Genomic DNA, 20,926 nt, shown 5'->3' with positions numbered 1-20,926 from the left:
CGAGACCTTCGTCTGCCTTGTGACCGCCTGTTTGGTCGCCCTATGGATGCGCCTTCATCGCCTGAGGAATACATCCAAGATGTCCAGGCCTGGTTTGAAGTGATGCACCATTCTGCATGAAAGCGAGTCAACTTGGAGACGGAAAAGATGAAGACCTGATATGACACGAGGGCTACTGAACATCAATTCCGCGGAGGAGACAAGGTGTGGTTGTGGAATCCGACTCGACGGAAAAGACTCTGTCCGAAATTACAGTCATCTTGGGATGGTCCGTACACAGTCCTAAACAGGCTGAATGACGTCGTGGTTCGGATCCGTAAGTCTTCGAACTCTAAACCTAAAGTTGTTCATTACGACCATAGTATGTAGTGTAAATAATTATAAATAGTGTAAGACCATGGTCTGTTTTGTTTCTAAATGTGTATTTGATTTGACTTGTATTTAGTGTTTGATAGCATTTGATTTGTTTATAGTTAGTTATTGCATTTATTGTTCATGTTGTTTGTTATTGTAATGTAATGCTTGTTATTGCATTTATGCCTTAGTTGTAAGTTTGGCTTCCTGTCCAGGGATTGTACTGCCCGGGATGTGCAGTCCTTGCAAAGGGGGCCAGTGTTACGGATTTGGTGTTTGAATAGCTAATGTTAGTAGACTTATAACTTAAATTGTTTTATTCCCCATGCAGTGCAGCACGTGACGAATATTAAAGGAAAGCTAAGCCGTAAAATTAGAAATACAAGAGCATGTGCGTTTAACATTTAATAAATAAATAAATAAATATCTCTTTTTGATTTCGAGAAAATTCTCGCGCGCTATTTAAAAGCTTATAAAAAGAAGGAAAGCCTCTCAATGCAGTTAGTTAGTTAGTTGTTGTTTTAAGTTTGTTTAGAAAACTGCTCTTTTTGACTGTAGCAAATTCTCAGATTAGCTTTCTCTAGCTGTTTCGAGTTAAGTTCTCTTGAACGTTTGAGTAGTTAAAGGATAACTACTGTGAGATATTGTAATACTGCAGGAATATCCGAGGAAATTTAAGCATTTTTGTTGTGATAATAATAAATTTTGTTCATTTTTCATCGGACTTGTGCATTCAATTCCTAACAAACCAGTACGGACGCAACAATAATATTCAAATTTGGAAGCAAATTTATATTCACCCATAAAAGTAAAGTTAGACCAGCTGATCTTCCATAAGCGGGGTTAGGTGATGCCAAACTCTTTTCGTTTGCAATGTCAAACTTGACATGGTTGTTTCCTTTCACAACTACCAATTGCAAAAAGAAATGGTGATTTAAAATCCAACATCACCAAGCGAAAATGACTCTAAATACAACATAAGTACAAACTAAAACATAAATTTAAAATAAACTGCAAAAAATTCAAGTTACAAACATTAAACTAAAAATTACGAAAATAATACATACCAAATGTCTCTTCACTCGCATAAAAAAATTGTCAACCAAGTAAATATATTCAAATTCACTAACAATGGGTGCACCGTAAATCATGGAGGTAAGAAAGGAAAGAATGGTCAGCTCGGCACTAAAGAGTGAAGCACTTCTCCGAAGCTTCGGTCTCCAAATAGGGTGTTTTTTTGTTGACATTCAAAAGCTCCCTTGACAGCGCTTCGATAGTACTTCGACACACGACAGTTCCATACAAATAGAAAATCGGGACATTTCCGCATAAAAGAAACATTTATTATGTGATGGATAATAGCAATTTGTATAGCTTAGTGACATTTACGCAAAAATCACATCTTACTTATTTTCGATAACTAACAACAGCGATTTTGATTATGAATTTGTTTTATAAAATTCTAAGCTGTTGAACTACAAAAATATAGATTTTAGCAAAAATGTTATGCTTAAAGCATGAAAACTACCTTATGGTACCTTTCAAATTGTATACATCTTTCGATACCCTTGATAGAGTATTTGCTACTTTTATTTTATGTTCCAAACGCCAAAATTTTTTAATAAAATAATTTTTTTTTGTCATCCACATATTATTGTGACATGTATTTTTTAAAATTTTTTAGAGGAGAGGCTTTATAGTTGCTCATTTTAAACTTATCATTTTATTTTTATATAACTTAAAAACAATCACTGGTTTTACATGATTTATTAAAAAATAAAATTACCACCAAATGCTGCAATCCTCATCAAAATTCATAAATATATACACAGTTGCCAATAAGTTAACATTTCTTTGTCCTTGATTTGTAACCACACATTTGTGTGAAATTGTGTACAGTTTTATGGAACAGAATACGGATATATTTGCGGATTTGGTGGAAGTACCATGTGCGGTCAAGATGATGTGATCATCAAGACAGCTTATTAAGAATTTAAGAAATAGGGTAATCGATGGAGGTAGTAAAACTTTTGTGTATCCTGCCAAAGGAGGTCCGATCATGAATGTCCTCTGATTGATTCCAAATTGTTAAATGTTTCCCACACATGTCTTTTATTAGTTATTATTTATCATATTATCCAAGAATTATTAAACTATGTAAAATCGCTAAAAGAGGTATTGAGTGCTCTGCCAAAATATATTTACTAGAAGATTTGAATTTGGTGATGAAAGTATCCTAAAACGTGTTTTAAGTCAAAAGTTTGAAACTTGATGGCTAGATGTAAATTTTAAATTATGCATGTTAAAATATTTGTAATTAGTCACATAGGTCAGGTTAATTTTTATTAAATAGAGTAAGGCATGCAAGGGCTATCTGCCTAAAAGGAGAGATGCCATTGTGAAGGAATTTCAAAGAAAAACTGACCTTTGAGTGGGTATTAAAAATAATGCATGCAGTTTTCATTCAAACTATATTTATGCATATTTCTTATGTAAACATTTCGGGTATATGCTAAATTATTGTAAATTTCTTTACTCGAAAAATATAGTGAATGCACAGAAATTAAATATTTGCACATACTGGAAATGAAAAATATGAAATATAGGAAATATGCATATGCTTGCAAATGTTTATGCGTATGCTTGCAAAAAGCATGTAAGAAAATACGTAAATATTTATTAAATTATTTATAAATGTATTTGAAAAGAAGGATTTATTCATTCATAAACACCTGTGAAAGTTACTGTGAAGAAGTCTAATTATTAAGTGTCTAAATTTATAATGATTATAAATATCTAAATATATAATAACATTAACATTGAATTGTAAACATAAATTGAAATCCTGTTGACAAATAGGTTATAAAACTATTTAAGTAAGAATTGTTCGTACTGGAAAGGAATCTGTTAAAAGGTATTGTAAAGCAAATTCTATGAGATGCATACTAAAAAAAGTAATAAAGAAGATTTTTAGAATATGTGTTGTTTAAATTAAGGGTAAAACAATCTGATAAGTATAATTAAAAGAATTATTCCCCTTACATTTTATAATAACTCAGTTACAAGTTTTAAATAATACTTTAAAAAAAAACTTTTTTTATTCCCTTTCAGAAATATTCAGAGAAAGTTGAGTACTATTTAATGTATTTAGCTATTAAAATAAAAGTTGCTCTAATTTGAAATGGACTGAATAGAGTATTAATTATAAATTGGCTTATATTTTTCGATTTAAAATATGCCTGACAAGCTAAAAAATCATGTCATATTTGAGAAAGTATTTTAGGAAGAAGCTCTATAAATGGAAAGAAATAATGCATAATTTTAATATTAGTAATACAATAAACTTTGATCTTAATTTTTATAATTCTTAACCAAATAAAATCAAATTACCTTAAAATATTTTTTTAATGTTATTACCGAAAACTTGGGAAAATATTTCATTCAATTTAAACTGTTCTGGGAAAAGTATAGCATTTTTTTCTGTTTAGAATGAAATGTTTTAAAATGTATTCTTTTCATATACTTAGGACTCTGAAATATTGTAGAAAAAGAAAATATATGCATTTATATGTATATTTACATATAAAGTAATTACAAAATATTTACATCCAATCGTGTCAAAACCCGTTGAACTTAATGGTAAATGACCCAATGTTTTGGTCACCAGAAGGGATCGCCAGTGCTACAAAGCAGTGTATGGGGAAAACCGGTTAGGGCTGCTCCATCTTACTTCCTACCTCCATGCCGTAAACTCACTAAAATATACAAGTTACTATTGCCATGGAATTCAGCACACTGAACCACTTTCGCTCAACATTTTAAATATTACACATCCAAGAAATAAAACTCAAAAATTTAACTAACTCACTCAAAAACATTAACTAAATAAAATTAAATGAAAACATTCATAAATTTTAAACTAAACCTCATCTGAAATCCAACATTCTTCCACCAACAACAGCTTAACCTCCTGCAAGTATTAAACAGCAAAACTTTTAAAAATAAAACAAAATATTTCAAAATTAATTTAAAAAAAAAAAAAAAAAAAAAAAAAAAAAAAAAAAAAAAAAAAAAACCTTCTGGCTACACTAAATTCACACTCATTACAGTCACTGAAATAAAACTCTATGTTTGCCACAAGAAAACATGCAGCCGGAAACCACAACCAAATCGAAATTGCGCCAAATAAAAACTCTCACCAGGTTTTGCTCTCATCCCACTTATTTAAGATTAACCATTAGACCAAAACTGAATATTTTATCCAGCCATCTGAGGTATTATCTGAGCTCTAGATTCTCTTGTTTCTCTAGATTGCTGTCTACTTTTTCCCTTACTTAACTGTGAATATACCTTAAAAATGTAAATATTTCTTAAAGAACGGGTGTGCATTTGCACTGATTTAGCTATCTTTAAACTGAGAATTTTTTAATATTTTATTCAGCAGTTAAAAAAAAAAGTATTCAGTTGGCATGATTCATTCTAAATTATCATATGTATAGTACAAGTAAAAGTAGTTCATGAATCCATTCAAATTTTTCATTTTTGATAAGTATCTACTGAGCATATATTCTAGTGCCTTTTAAATTTTATTCTAAATTTTCATGATTAATATGTATAACAATTTGTTTTTCCACAATTTTTCAGAAAACTCAGAACATTCTCTTTAATGAGCAGATTTGTTTACATTGTTTTAAACATGAATAGATTCTAAAAATAAATCTTATGAAAGTTTTCTTCGTATGAAATATGGAAATACAGTAAAGAAAATGGGGCTAAAGAATGAAAAAGTTTACAACACTTTTCATTAATTTATATGCACAGAACAGCACCAATAACAGCATAAAAATGCATTTTAGAGAATTCTACCAGACATTCTACAGTGCAATTTATTAATTGTTGCTGCTGTTTAAAAGTGTATCATAATGATATTTCATTGAAAATAGGGAATATTTTACTGAAAAAGTGTGATTTATCCTTAAATGATAAGCACGGTAAAGCCTCAATTATGTGTGTTGAATGGCATTCCAACCACCTCAAATAGTAAAAAAACCTCAATTTTAAATAAGATTTTGCTGAAATTATTTATTTGAAATTCAAAAAATAAGTGCACAAGTAGCATTTTAAGAAACTCTTTTATTAAATGATAAAAATGTGTCTAGCAATTAAATAAACAACCCGTACAGGATTTTGTTTTTGACAGTATTCATTAAAATACTGGAGTATACAAACTGCATCAAAATTTTGCCAAATTTCGTATGTGCATTTTTTTTTAAAGTCGATTACTTTTTTCCTTTGATAGTCATGTAACTCTCAACTGCTGAGTGATCACACCAGATGGTGATCAGAAGTGAATCAGGAAAGCATTAAGACGTTGCTCTAAAGCAATCAAGATAACAGTTGCTGAAAAAGTGTGATTTATCCTTAAATGATAAGCTCAAGGCTTCATAATCCTCTAGTGGTCGAATTAGTAAATAATTTGCCCTGAGAGTTTAATCCCAGTGTACAAGTTGTCTCCTTAGGAACTTTCACAGTTTTTTCTGGACATATATTGTAAATATGGGCTGCTTTCTTTTGAAAGTTATCTGGCATCCCTCTCCTAGATAAATAATTCTTGCTGGCTTTGCTGTAATCAAAATAAACCAAACTAAAGGTTGCAGTATGGCTAATATTCACATTTTATATTTCCATTTCATCATTATCCTCAGCTTTACTTGCACCTCTAAAATTTTTTGTTTTGGATCAATACTGCTTTTCTCGTCACAAAACTAAAAAAAGTCAGTTCTCTGTTTTTCCTACTTTTATGCATTTTGAAACATCATCTTAAGTGATGTCTTTCCATCTTTTTATCTTTTAAAACCATGTCTGCAAATTTATCATCGGTTAATGTTATTTTTGTCTTTTAACATGTGTAAGCCACATTTTATACCATACTGCACAATATGAAGGCTGTTAAATGATTTATAAAGAAAGGTCAAGACTTCAGTGTCTGATAAGAGAATTAGCAAATGTTACTGAATTTTCACTCTACCTTTTCTAATGTTGCTACATTTCCCCAAGGATTTCTTTAAACTGATTTCCAGCTTGGTTAACAGAGGGCTGGTTAATAAAGGTTTTGTTGTAGCTGTTTTGTAGAAATAAAGTTATTGAAACATATTCTCCTTAAACTCAAATTTACATCATGAATTTCCCTTTCAAAATTGCAGAAATACTCTGAAGAATCATTGAATAATCTTTAAAAATTCAGAAATTTATAGACGGTGCATGAACTGTATACATGAAACTAAATACGCATGTATGAATATGTAATGTTTGTTCAATATATAATTATTATTTCTTTATCATTTCCTTAAAACAGTCCTTCCAACATTTGTCCTAAAGAAATTTCATTCCTGCTGTTATATTTGTATGTTGATTGTAAAACATCATAATGCTCTATAACAGAGACTTTTTAAAACTGAACTTTAGATCTGCCTTCTAATTGCAGTGATTATTGAATAAGGTTAATTAAAACTGTGATATAAAAAAGTGCAGATTTCTCATGAAAAGAAAGAAGATTATATGAACTAATTTTTTCATCTGTTGCCGCAGTAGTTTCAAACAAGCAGAATATTTTTAATTTACATTTATTTTGTTAATTTTTGAAGGGATACTGGTTTTGCTTTTTTTGTCTGCAACATAGATCAGGTGAAGGTTGGATGATGCTGCTAATTTTTTAAGTTTAAGATATTTTATCTTCCATGATATAGAAGTTCGTTGCTAATCCATATAGCAAAGTGAATAATTTAAAAATTTACTCCTTATTATTACTTTGCAATGAATGCTATTTTATACCGTCAGTATAATAATAACTGAAATGCCTTTCAAATGCCATATTAATATAACAACTGCAAAATTTTTAACTCTCATTCTTGTATATACAGTTGCCTTTAACTAAAATTCACTGGCTTCCAAAATTTAAGCACACAATGCAAATTAACAATTTTGGAAAGTGTAGTTGAATTTGAGTGGCTGAAAATCACTGTAGATGCAGATGGCAGTATGCAACTATTGTATGTTGCAGTTAATTATGATTGACTGTTCGAACATATACCAATTAGGAAATCATTGAAGATTCTAGCATTTTTCAGAATTTGAGGAGGTTCATTTGAATGCTGCTATGAAGTGTTTAGAACTTTTGTAGGATAATTTTTTATGATATTCATTTTTCTGTGGCTGAAGAAAAGATGAATGACAGGTAGTGCATTCTGTTGGATGCTTTAAAACAAGACAGAATCAAAGATGTCACACTTTTCTTTGGTGCTGATCAGTCAGTAATTTTATGAATATGGAAACAATTCCAAACACGTCAATCAATTGTTTAAAGACCTGTGCATATTTGACCAAGGGCTAGCATTCCTTCTGAGGATATTGTATATTGGTATAGTAGGCAAGCAGTAAGAGAAAGTGACCTCCACAGTTGTTTCCCACATGGCTGCAGCATCACTTTATAAGACAATACTTGTCATTGCTGTGTGCCAGAGCTTTTACATGAAGGGATTGATGCCCATGTCCAAGTGTTTGTGTTTTTTAACCACTCAATCCAGAGAGTCGCGATTAAAGTCGGTCGTCAGCGTATTAATAAGACTATCTCAGATTGGCTCATCGTCTTGTTCATGAATGAGTCCACATTTGGCATAGATTCAGATGATAAGCATGTGAAGGTCTAGGGAGAACAAGGTACATGGATTCAGGCTCAGAACATCATTTAAAATCATGTATGCAGAGGCAGCAGCATCAAATTGGGCTGGATTTTTTTTGTTATAATCGCATCCTACTTCATCTTTAAAAATGGCTCTGGAATGACTGTGTAGTGCGAACTCTATGTGGTATTTGGATGAAGATTGCAGAGACTACACTTCAGCAGTTGGTCCTCATTTCTTGCATATGAATGATAATGCCTGTCCTCATCAAACCAATTTAATGAGAAACTGTAGAGTAAGAGCATTTGTGGTATGGAGTGGCCACCATATTCTCCCTACCTTAATCCTGCTGAAATCTTTTAGATACCCATAGGCATATTTGACCTCTGCACTTTCACCTTTTTCAGATAATTAGGAACTGACCCACGGAGAAATTTCCATTGCTGGCATCTGTGATAGTTGATCACTTCATGAAAGAATGTGCAATCACTGTAAAGTTTGTGTAAAGCCCTAGGAGGTTACATACATTATTAATATAAATTTTATTTCTTTTTAGCTTTAAATATCAATTTGTTAATGACTCAAAAGTGATATCATCATATAATTTATGAAAAATAATTGAAGTTTTCATTTTTCTACATAGTGCTTATTTTCTTTCATGCATAAACAGATTTACTACATTTATGTCAGTTTGATATTAATCAAAGCTTTCTGCTGATTTTACCACTAGGCACTTAATTTTTTGGAAACACGTGTAAAATCAAATGGTAATACTGAAATTTTCAACACATCTCAATTTTATATATCTATATTTCATATTTCTTTTTTGAACTTAAGATAATTTATATGACCTCACCTCTCTTAACCATGATGTACCAAAAACAAATATAAGATACTTTTTAAAAAGTATACGTTAAACAAAAATAAATAAATAAATAAATAAAAATAAAATAATAATAATAATAATTTTATTTGAAAGTAAAAAGTTGATTATTTAGCTATATTAGACAGGGTTGCCACGCTACCTGGAAAACCGGAAAAAGTTAGGGAATTCGAAAACTGACCAAAAAAGTCAGGAAATTGAAATATTTTAGTCAAAATCTGGAAAAGTTGGGGAATATCATACTGCGATTCCCCAAAAAACGAGTTTTGCGCCAATGTTGAAAGCGATGGCTTTGTTGGCAAATTATGTATCGGATGAGCGTCATTCGGGCAGCTGGCGTAGAGCCAATTTTCACAGCTCCAATCAGATTGTCTTTTAGAAAGGCAAAGTAAGTTTCCGACAAGTTTGGTTTCCAGTAACCTAGAGAATCCTAATACTCGCATGTGCAGGTGATGTTGAACTAAAGAACACAACACTATATACAAAAAAATTGGTTTAATCCTAACAGACCCTGTTCTAATGTAAGAATGTCCATGTAAAGAAAGAAAGGTTTCATAGACGTAATGTAAATCAGTTTGGCAGAGTGCCACTAGAAAGTGGAGAGAAAAACTCGCCAAGGGATTTGGCGACGCAACCTGATGGCGAGAATTTCCCTCTTCGCGATGTGTAAAGGAAATTTTGCATGTGTTAAGAAGAAACATTCTTTGACATTCCCGATAATTTATACTCAGATTTTTGTACTTTTTTTGCTGAAAATAGGTAATCTATTAATTAATTTTCTCGTGCAAAAAATATTTTATTTTCCTCTAAAGGAAATTTAACCGTTTGAGTCCGGTGAAGCGCTATCATGCTTCACTTGTTGTATGCCAAAAATACTGTGCAGCGCGATAGCGCTTCTCTTGTTCAAGTATCTAGAATTCTTGTTCTTGTATCAAGAATTGGAAGTCGCTGCTGTTGGTTAGTATACTTTAAAAAAAAGTTAATGAAAATTGAAAAAAAAATTATTGAAATATTCAATTGGTTTCGCATCAGGAGGAGGGGCATGCTTTGGTCCAGGTACTTCAGAAAAAGTATTCAATTCGTTCGAAAAAATTGTATCCACGGGTAAAAACTCATCAATAATATCATCATCGGAGATACTTGCAGTTACTTCATCATCATCACTGCTATCACTAATAACTCGTAATCTCTTAGAACGAATGATGATGTCACTTTCACTATCACTTTCAAGGTCATTACTATACTCTTCATTATCACTTCTCATAACATAGTCACTTTCAAATGAATCAGAACTTGACATGGGTTATTTCGTAATTATCAGTATAACACTTGGTAAAAAAATGAAAACAATTTCCAATTCCTATAAAACAACTGCTACTGATATCACTACAACTGCTCTCAATAATTGCGTAAAGTATACTAACCAACAGCAGCGTCTTCGCATTCTCAATACAAAACAAGAGAAGCGCTATCGCGCTGCGCCATATTTTTGGCATACGACAAGTAAGCGCTTCACCGGACTCAAATGGTTAAAACAATATTCGTTTTATGTACTCTTGATAAACTTGACCTTCGTACTTCGTGACCTTCAGTGACATATATTTCGCTCATACGCAGCTGTTTCCCTCTACGTTGGACAGAGCCATTCCTGTTGCAGAGAAGTTTTTTTTATCTTAACAATACACATTTTTTTAATTCTAACCTCCACGTATGGTACACATGGGATTTGGCGACATTATGATGAACAATAACAACAGTTACCCCTTTCTGTCTCTCAGTCTCTGTTTCAGAAGGTGTTGGGTAGTAAACCAGTCATTTTGGTGTTGGCAGCAGTTTTCAAAATTGTACAAAAGCTGTAGCGAATACTAGGATTTTACTGCAAAATCTTTTAAACTCTTCCCCCCCCCCCATTTTGCAGTAAAATTTAAAAAAAAAAAAATAGTAATCAGTCATCTAGGCTAATATTTAATATTCACCAACATAGCATTGATTATTGTAAATCAATTTTTAAGTAATTAACTTCATTTTAATATTATTTATATCATTTAATGTTCTTTTTTCCTCTAAATCTATTTATTATTAGTTAATGATATTTTCAAATTTCAGGCAAATTTCTCTGGCATAATTCTGAAACTAAATCTAGCAGTATGATGACATACTATCAGAAAATTTTACTGCACATATTTTTGTTTATGTATGCTGCTAAATAAATATAAAATACCTGAATTTATTTAAAAATATCATTAAATAGATTTCTTTCGTTTAGCTGCAAAATGTCTTCAAAAAAACTGATTTTTTAATCCAGATTGTGCAGATTCTAATCTCAATTTTCATTGGAGGAAACAACTCCTATTATAGCTATAATAGTAATACTTTCAGGATTATATATATAATAAGTCATATGCAGTTGGCAAATTTTTGTATTTTCAAATGGTACCATAATTAATTTACCTCTCAGCGCAGCCTACGCACACTATGCGGATAAACTGGAATTTTCTCAAAACACACCTGGAAAACCTGGAAAAGTCAGGGAATTTCATTCTCCTCTTTAAGTGGCAACACTGATTAGATATTTTTTAATGAAAAAGCCTCTCTCAGGGATCAGACTGTGATTTGAAGTTTCAGTATGCAAGTTTATTATTTATTTACTTAAATTTGTTCCTCAATTAAGCTTTTTTTTTTCCCCCAGACATCCAAATGGATGCTGATAGCAGCAGTTTACAAACAGCGCCTACAGAGCAATGCATGGCTCCACCAGCTGATCCTCCAACATTAGGTATGCCTGTTAGAACAGAAATCTCTCCATCAACAGAGGCAATGGTTCAAAGTACATCAAATGTAACCATGCAGAGGTTACCAGTGCCAGTTGTGCCATCTAGATTAGACAGATCAACTCCTATCTCCCGCCAGCATCTTACTCCATTTACAATATCTGTAAGTTTTTTGTATTTAGTTTTATAGGACATTTGTCTGTACTGGTCTTGGATGCATTTTCCTGTGACATGTTGCAAATCAGCAAAACTTTTGAACTTTTTCCTCCTGTAACAAAAGCAAATAAATAATGGGTGAAAAAAAATCATATAATATTTTATAAATTTTTGTTAAGAAGTTTATAGGCATATAGTAATAGTAATTGTAAAGTGTGAATAAAAATTTAAAGGGCTAGAGAATAGCTTCACATTTACAAGCCTAGCTTGGAATGTGAATGAATAAGAGAGTATCAAATCTTGCTGAGCATTTCCAGACATACTTTTGGTATAATTTTTGATAGAATTTTTTATTTTCATGTTCTTCCAATTCTGTGATATTACTTTTTAATTTTCAAATCTGTAGAAATATACAATACATTGCATTAAAAATTTTTTTCTCTAGTTAGTATGGTGGAGCCTCATTTTTGACTTTTGAACAAGTCAGTATTGCACTTAATCCCCTTCCAAACCTCATTAAAAAGGAAAGGGAGACTTTCAGTATCTGAAAGGGTCTGATTAAGGCATAATGGACTAGCCAACTGCTGGTATAATGAAGTAAATTACAACCTCTTTAAAATTTTTCTTTGGAAAATAAACTGCTTTAAAGGCAAACATTGTATTCAGGCTCATATAGAAACTTCATAAATGTCAACCACAATTCTTTGATTTCTTCAAATTTAAGATTGCAGAGAAGAACTTTATGGCATACTTTTGCAGTACTGATGATTATTTTTAACCAATATAAAAAGTAAATTTTTTAGTGTTCTTTCAAATGTATTTGAAAATGATTTTTATTAGAAATAAATTGAGGTGCATTTATATGGTGCAATGAGTACTGATTTGATAAGAAATTAAATACAAATAAAAACCAATCCCTAGAATCTTTTGTCAGAAGTAGTTTGCAAATTGAATTTTTATTTTCTTAAAATTCAAATTAAGCTGCTTGCTCTATAAACATTCCTTTACTTGGATAATATGGCATTTGCATAGCATAAAATGCTTATCCAGTGACTGAGGTTTCACTTGTACTTCTTTAAAATGCTATTTTCACTTTTCTTCTTTTGGATATTTCTTTGTTCCCTATACTGCTGTAAAATTCGAAATTCTCATCTAATAACCAAAATCACTTTTTGAGTCAGATTCTAATTAAAAAAAAAAAAAAGAAAAGCATTTATCTCTTCCGTGAGGGTGATTTTTCTTTTCAAAAGCATGTTCAGATCTTTTAGAGTTTGAAAGAACAGATATTATTTAAGCTTTTACATGAAATCATTTCCAAATTAGAAGGTTTAAACATTTTCTATGATACTAATTTTTTTTTTTAATGTTTATCTGATATAGCTGTATTAAAAAGAGAACATATGATACTCATTTCGGCAAAAATACGAGAGGGCATCACCCGCTTCGCAAATGAGCATTGTGAAGTGCTAAATTGCAATGAAAGCATTAAATCGCAATTTCGGTTATAATCTGACTATTATTTTAAGAGCAAGAAATTTTATTTTATTTTAAGAGCTATTATTTTAAGAGCAATAAAAGTAATAATAGGTGCTTTATTAGTCTTATGTAATTAGACTTTATATATCATTGATATAAATTTAGTAGAGTTAAATCCGTTGATACTTTAAAAAATTCTGCCAAATTAAGTGCTCATAATTTTTGTCTGTTAAATTACAATTTTTTTTTTTTTTTTTTTTTTTTTTTTTTTTTTTTTTTTTAATTAGGGCCAGGGTTCAAATTTTGAGGAAGGTGATGACAGTATTGTTCCATCTACTCCTACTTTATATGTTCCAAGACGAGCTGATGGTTTTGCTGAAGCTGTAAGGTATGCATGTTTTCATTTTTTATTTCTTGATAAATTTTCTGTGCAGTCTCTTCAAAAATAGTATTAACTTTAAGAGTTTGAGAAATCTGAGTTATTAAAAATGTCTGAGGTATTAAAACTTAATGGAAGCTACATGAATTATACAAAATGCTTCTAGTAAAATTTTAAACATCTGTACAAAAATTGCACTCTTCTTAGCTTTTGTGATAGCAGTTGCATCAAAACATTAAGTGCTATTATTGTTTCAGCACATTGTTATCTGTTTTAGATTTTGTAAAATAACAGAAGTGCTTTTGTGTATATTTATTTAAAATTAATTTTATTGAATGTTATAAAAGCAATATCCAAAATGAATAAATGTTCGTAAAGCAATATATACATATTATATACATATTACATGTAATACATCTTCGAATATATATATACATATTACATGTAATTTAATTAGGCTTATTTGCATGCTTGCAGCAGCCACTTTTGTGTTATATATGCTGAAGATTTTAAAAAATGAAAGGGGGAGGGATAATAAGCTCTGATGAAACTTGAACTAAAAAATGCACCAAAAGCTCCTGCAAATTTAATAGCAGCTATGATATAAATAAATGAATAAATTTATAACCATTTCAGAACAACAAGAACTCAATACTGGAAAAAAAATTTCTTAAAAAGTATAAACGAATAAACTAAAAGAATTCAAAAATTAAAGCATCTCATAATTATCAGTGTTACGTATATCTCATAACTTCTCTTCATGGGCTTGGTGTGATGACATAATGTAACAGGGCAGTCATGTTTTTGAACTACTCAATGAATAAACTGATAATGCAAAACTATTTTTGAAACAACAAGCTTATAATTTAAGCAGAATGAAGTAGATAAATTATTCTTTAATGTGGTCAGACACATGAAATATACAAATTTTTAAAAACTTTAAATATACAATGAAATACATTTAACGTGAAAATTCTTAAGATGAAATATCAGTTAACACAAAATAATACAATGGTCCCATGAAACTACTATGTATTTTCATGCATTTTTTTTTTTTTCTCCTAACACAAAATGAAAATTGCTCAACATGAAAAATTTGCCTTATGGGAAGGAACAAAATATGGAAGACACCAGCAGCGTAGGCGAGATTTAAGAGGGGTGTGAAATGAAACAAAGGTGGTTTCACATGTTTCGTTGAAAGGAGGCTAACTTGGCTTTGAAGTAACCTCGGAATAGCTTGTGACATGAACTGATTTTGTTTATTTAAGCTACTTTCACCCTCCATCCCTACAAACGCCACACAAAAACATCTCATCTCTCATCAGTTGGTTTTGGAATTCAGTGACCAGTATATCACAGTGTGTGTTAAAATCAGTGAGTTTGGTTCCCGCCAAAAGAAAGGGAGAAGGATCATATTGAAACTGAACCGACACTTAATAAAATGTTTGAGAAAGTTTCTGTATTATTTGACTGTCCTACTGTATCATTAAAAGAATTCATTGCAGTAGGTGATGATAATGTGTGTGCAGCTCCAATTATGACAGATATTTTTTTCAATATCCTTTAACACAAAATTCTTTTAAAGCAAAAAAATATTTCAGTCACCTCAGTTTCATGTTAAATGATTTTCACTGTATATGATTTAAAAAAAAATTAAACAAAGTGATAATTTTCTTACTGGACCAACATATTTGAAAGAGGAAAAATTAAAGACGTACCAGATCAGTAAATGGATAAGAAGTCTACCAAACTTTTCACTGGATTTTTGAGGAAAAATTGTTAAATTACTTTGCGTTTATAATAAATAATAGAAATAATTAAAAAAAATACTAAAACATTTATCCTATTTTATAGCCTCGTGGATTTATCATAATTCATTTCTTGCAGCTTCTTCTATTTTTTCCAATTTTTTCTGATTGTTTTGAGATTCACTTCTTTCACTGTCATCAAAGAAGCCCAACTTCAATTACAAGTATAACTGTTCCTAAAGCTTAAAGCTTAAGCATGTCAGTATACAGATAATAGTCTGAACCACTCATGTGTTTGTAAAACGTTTGCCACATAATTACCATTCGAAGTTTTAATGGCAAATCAGGATGAATAAAACTTAGTGTTAATAACTTCCCATAATAAAGTAAAAAAAACTATGCAATCATTATATACCATATATTTGCAGATAAGGCAACATTGCAACATCTGTAGATGCAATGCGAAATCATTTGTTCATATCAAAGCACATAACTTCCAGGATACATAAAGAGTAGAACTTCTGCTACCTATTGACTAAAATCTTGTTTTACCATAAAAAAAGTATTAGACAGGCTTTGGCAGCAGAGTGGATGAACAGATTAGGAAGAAAGGACTTGAATATTTTCTGCCATCAGAGTAAAACTGTAAAATCGTAGTTCAGAAGAAGTTCAACGTTAAGTTTCAGTGAGAATGAAAAAGATCTCCAACATCTTCCACTATTGATATCAAAGCGGAACAGGAAAATAATTATGTTAGATCAGATCTGTTTTTGACTTTCAAGTTATTAATTGATCACACTACATTTTTATTATAAATGAAATGTCGATCAAATATCTAAGTTTCTATGATTTTCTATGATTTGCTTTAATAACCTCTTTGAACATTTTAATCTCCAAATCTTATGAGGAGGTTTTCATTTTTATACTTATTTGTAAACAATAAATAAATAAAATTTGTGTATTTTATATGCTGTTATTATTTTAGATAGTGGTGTTTAATTAAGATTTGTATCCTTTATTTATTTATTTTCAGCTCCCCACACGTTCCTCAAGTTAGATTCCTGTTCAGCAGTTCTGAAAGTTCTCCTACACAGCAAGGTTTATCACAGCTAGCTAGTCAAGGAGGTATTTTTTTCTCTTATTATTTAATATTTCTTCTGTGCTAGTTTCAGTTTTATTAGTCCATTTCTACATTGGCAACTTGCATTTATTCATTTAATAGCAAGTAGGGGGTAACTACTGTCTATTTAGTTGCAAGTAGGTCTAATATATTCCTAAGATGGTTGTCTGTGAAATAAAATCATATTATTAAATTAACATTTTACTTCCCAGCTTCAGAAAATGAATTGGGTATAAATAATATGCAATTTAGGTTAAACCTTGTATTTTTACATAAGCAGATGCTTTCAAAGAGTGAACTGGTATTTATTTACTGAACTTTGTAAGAGAGAACTGTGTAGTTTAAAAATTGAACTAAAGCTGAGAAGCTATGGAGAATTGATCTGAATGATTACTGGGTACCATACCAGAATGTGGGTGAAGCCCAGCTCACCTGACTGTCCAAAGAACAGCCACAATGGCCAGTATTAAAAGAGCCTGAGTTGTGATTGCTGATTAAAATAATTTTGAGTGTACATAGAATGTGACTGAAGATGTTACAGCATTTTTTTGGTAGAGGGTTTGTATATAAGATTGAAATCCAAATATTTAATTGAATGTATTTTATCTCTAGGATTCAGTCAACATGTTTCAGCTTCTAGGGACAAATGTTGCTTCAAAATAAATTAGTTATTGATTGAACTAAAGCTGGGTGTATATGGAGAATTGCTCTGAATTGGTACTGGGTATTGGATGCTGGGTAATTTACTGGTATAAAAGATACTGAGTTATGATTGCTGATTAAAATAATTTTGAGTTTGCATAGAATCTGACTGAAGATGTTAAAGCACTTTGTGGGAGAAGTTAGTATATAAGATTGAGATCCAAATATTTAATTGCATATATGCTATTTCATCACTGCCATTGAGTCAACATATTCTAGTTTCTCTGCACAACATTGCTTCAAAGTATTTTAGCTATTGATCTTTCAGGGATAAGTGAGAATTTTAATTCATCTGATCAGTGTGATATTATAATTAGTTTAAGATATTTTAACATTGGCAAATTTATCATAAAATCAATGTTTTGTCATAACTCATATGTTGTTTGAAAATTTGAGAAGAAAAATGGAGTGCTGATTTCAAGATGCTTCACAATTTTTAGTAGTCTTGAATATTATTTGAATTGTGTGTACCTGATACGGAATTAGCGATAAAAAAATTCTGTAATAAATCTGTCTTGGACTTTCTCTTGTGCATTGTATCAAACATGGGAGTGACAACAGGTATTTATTTATCTCTAATGATGTGAATGGATGGGATAACAAATTTATTAACATTTATATACCTCACAATTTGCATGAAATGTGCTGCTTGTGAATGAGACTAAGGTATTAATTTGAATGTTTCACAGATCATGTTATAAAAGAGTGCAAAGAATGTCTAAAACAGTAATGGTCCATGCTTTTTATTTACATATAACAAATAAGTAACAACATAAAATAGACTTCAGATAAGCTGTTAGCCAATTCATGTAATTCTCATCCAGACGGGAATTCTTCCCTGAGAGGGGGGAATTTCATAGCTTCAGGAGGAATGTGATCAGCTGTTTGTTTAGCTGTTAAATATGTAGTTTTTGAATATAAAAAAAACTAGTTTTATTCAACTTTTGGTATTGATCACAATTTTCTTTATTTTTGTTTAATTTACAAAAGAGGTTTTAAAAGTAATCTTAGTCTAAATAAATAAATGTCTATATGTATTTTTTGAGTTTTGGAAAGGAAGAAGGGAATGATCTAGCAGTGATGAAAGGGGTGCATAGGGGGGCAAAATAGGTTGAGAACACTTGATCTATCTGTTGTTTCAAGGTCTCAGTAGTTAATCTCTTTATATTATTTTATAAATTTATTATCAGCATTTTGCAGTTATTTTTCAGGTCTGACTTGAATCATAACTGAAGTGTGCTTTGTTGCATTTTATCCATGTAAATGTCTCCTTTGTCTGTTGAATTTTTACAATCTTTTAATGTTAGTTAAAGCTAAAAAATTAACACCTTTTTATTCTTTGAACTCTTCATGCTATTGTATAGAACAGGGACAGTCAACCTGATTCCTCCTACTCATTAGTGGGCAAATTTAAGCTTTCACGGTGGCAGTGGAGGTTTTTGCCTGATAATTGGATATGTTGATATATATGCACATCCCTTAAAGTTTAGTTTTCTACTTGATCATTCCTCTTCGTGTATTGTTTGTTGATGAACTTTCTATCTATTAAAAGTTTAATATTGTAAATTATAGCATAAATTTAACTATTTATTTTTTACTAAACCTTGACTTAAAAATCTTCTTTGCAGTTAAGCTGTATTTGATTTGAAGGTGAGCAATAACAAACTGACATCACAAGTTCCTTAAAGTTACCATGTTAGCAAAATATATATATAAAATGAAGAAACTCAGTTTTCGAAATGGTGGCTAGATGGCTTAGACCTTGGTTCAGTCAAGAAACAACACATAGCTCTTTTCAGTCAGGTTATAATTAAGACAAAAGCATTTTTTAATGTATAAGAAATGGATAACTTTTGTCTAGTCAAGGAAGGTGGAATTGATTCAAAAACTCAAAAATGAAGTAACATTCACTGCTTGAGGATTGCTGTTGAGGTAACTAGTGCTAACAATGATGCTGCAGAAGAATTTCCACAAATTTTAAAGAAAATGGTTATTGATGCTAACTTTTCACCATAAGTTGTGTTCATTGTGGATGAAATCGGTTTATTTTGGAAGTGGATGCCATCTCATACATATAGTTCATGAGATGAAGAGCATGCTCCTGGATTTAGAGCATCAAAACACAGAATCACCTCTTCTTTAGGAGGTAATGCAAAAGAGGATTTTAGACTCAAGCCTGTTATGTATCATTCTGAAACAACAAGGTCCCTGAAATGAATAGGTAAACTTGACGTTATTTGGTGATCAAACAGAAAAGCTTGGGTCACTATAGAAGTTTTGAAAATTGCATTATAAACAAATTTTATTCATCAGCCAAGCATTATTGCTGTGGCAACAACACTGAATCTTAAGTCCTCCTTTGAAAGATGTTTCTGGCCACCCCCAAAAAATTGAGAATCTTCCTATATTTGTATTCCAGTGAAAGATATGTATTTGCCAACAAATGCAATGTTGCTTATACAATTTACAGATCAAATTGCAATATTTCAATATTTTACTGACAAAACTGATTCTAACGAAGTAAATGTCATGCAATTTTGGTAAAATTACAACATCATAGAAGCATTACAAAATATAAAACAATCACGGAGTGAATTTACTTTTTAAAGTGTATGAATAAAGTTTGGAAAGGCATTTGGGCAAATATTTGGTATGTTGGTGAAACTGTGGGGAGAAATAAAATCGTTACTACAATTAATGCTTTGGTTCATGAAGCAGGAATGGAAAAAGTAGTTGAATTGGAAATTAAGATTTTGCTGGAATCTAATGGAGAAAGCCAATCATGAAGAACTAAAAGATTTGACAGGCAATATAAATAGATCAGAAGGCAAATTATGCACTGCAAATGCTTTAGAAAATATTGCTCAAAAAATTGACAGAAAAGTTTGTTGATAAATCAACAGATCATTGAAACTCTTACCAAAATAATGGATGAGTCTTTGGAACATGATCCAAATTTGAATCGCAGTTCAAAGCCAAGAAGAGGCATTTTAGATTCCATTTGCTGTTATGAAGAAATACTGGCTGAAAGCTATGCCTTCCTAAAAAAGCTTTATAAAAATAATTTTTATTCTTAACCCAACTCACTGCATACTTTTTTTTAAAATCAAGATAGGTTCAAAAATTGCGTATTTTTTATTACATATTTCAAATCTACATATATTTTAGAGTAAAAAAATTAACCCTTTTAGAGTTAAAATATACACATATATTTTAGAGTTAAAATATACAACATTTTTTTTTTTTGGAAAAGAGTTTTTTTTCAATATAGAATTAGATCATAGAAAAAGGTTGTCAGAATACTGAAATTGAAGAATAATGGTATAAAAGGAAAATTTTGAAAATTAATATTGGTTAAATCATGATTTATTTTATGAAATACAAATCTAAAGCATATATACTAATGAAAATATTTGCATAATGTAATATTTTGCATATAATTTTTTTACCACTGTTGAACGTTTTCAAAAGAAACTAAATTTTCAGATTCATCACTATCTGCAGAGGAATCCGAGAAATTCTCATCAGTTTCGCTATAACTATCTTCAATATACAGCCAAAAGTCATTAATTCGGACACCCATAATCCGGACCTCAAAGCTACAAACTTTCTGCGCATGCGTCTCTTTGACGCATGCGCATAGGCGTTTACGCGTGCG

The 20,926-nt window shown here is 30.8% G+C and overlaps 1 protein-coding gene and 1 long non-coding RNA gene across 3 annotated transcripts in view; one reads left to right on the top strand and one right to left on the bottom strand.

Annotated features, from left to right (window-relative positions):
* The window catches only part of LOC118200699 (uncharacterized), a 249,500-nt gene that overhangs the window by 217,191 nt on the left and 11,383 nt on the right, over positions 1–20,926 (top strand). For both annotated transcript variants that reach the window (XM_085823472.1, XM_085823471.1), the window contains 3 exons: positions 11,606–11,850; positions 13,607–13,707; positions 16,480–16,571. In XM_085823472.1, the coding sequence (XP_085679598.1) occupies positions 11,606–11,850; positions 13,607–13,707; positions 16,480–16,571 (438 nt within the window). The remainder of the gene's footprint in view (positions 1–11,605; positions 11,851–13,606; positions 13,708–16,479; positions 16,572–20,926) is intronic.
* Positions 5,475–20,926, bottom strand: part of LOC146995353 (uncharacterized) — a 97,460-nt gene continuing 82,008 nt past the window's right edge. Inside the window, exons 3-4 of the long non-coding RNA XR_015042985.1 lie at positions 11,368–11,955; positions 5,475–8,543 (exon numbers count right to left, since the gene is read on the bottom strand). This is a non-coding gene — a long non-coding RNA (uncharacterized LOC146995353). The remainder of the gene's footprint in view (positions 8,544–11,367; positions 11,956–20,926) is intronic.

The sequence above is a fragment of the Stegodyphus dumicola genome, chromosome 9, assembly GCF_044657685.1.
Source record: "Stegodyphus dumicola isolate Sdum_Otavi_A_Nest chromosome 9, ASM4465768v1".
NCBI classification, from domain to species: Eukaryota; Metazoa; Arthropoda; class Arachnida; order Araneae; family Eresidae; genus Stegodyphus; species Stegodyphus dumicola.
Note: the sequence above shows the minus strand (reverse complement) of the source record. Positions and strands in the feature narration are given on the sequence as shown.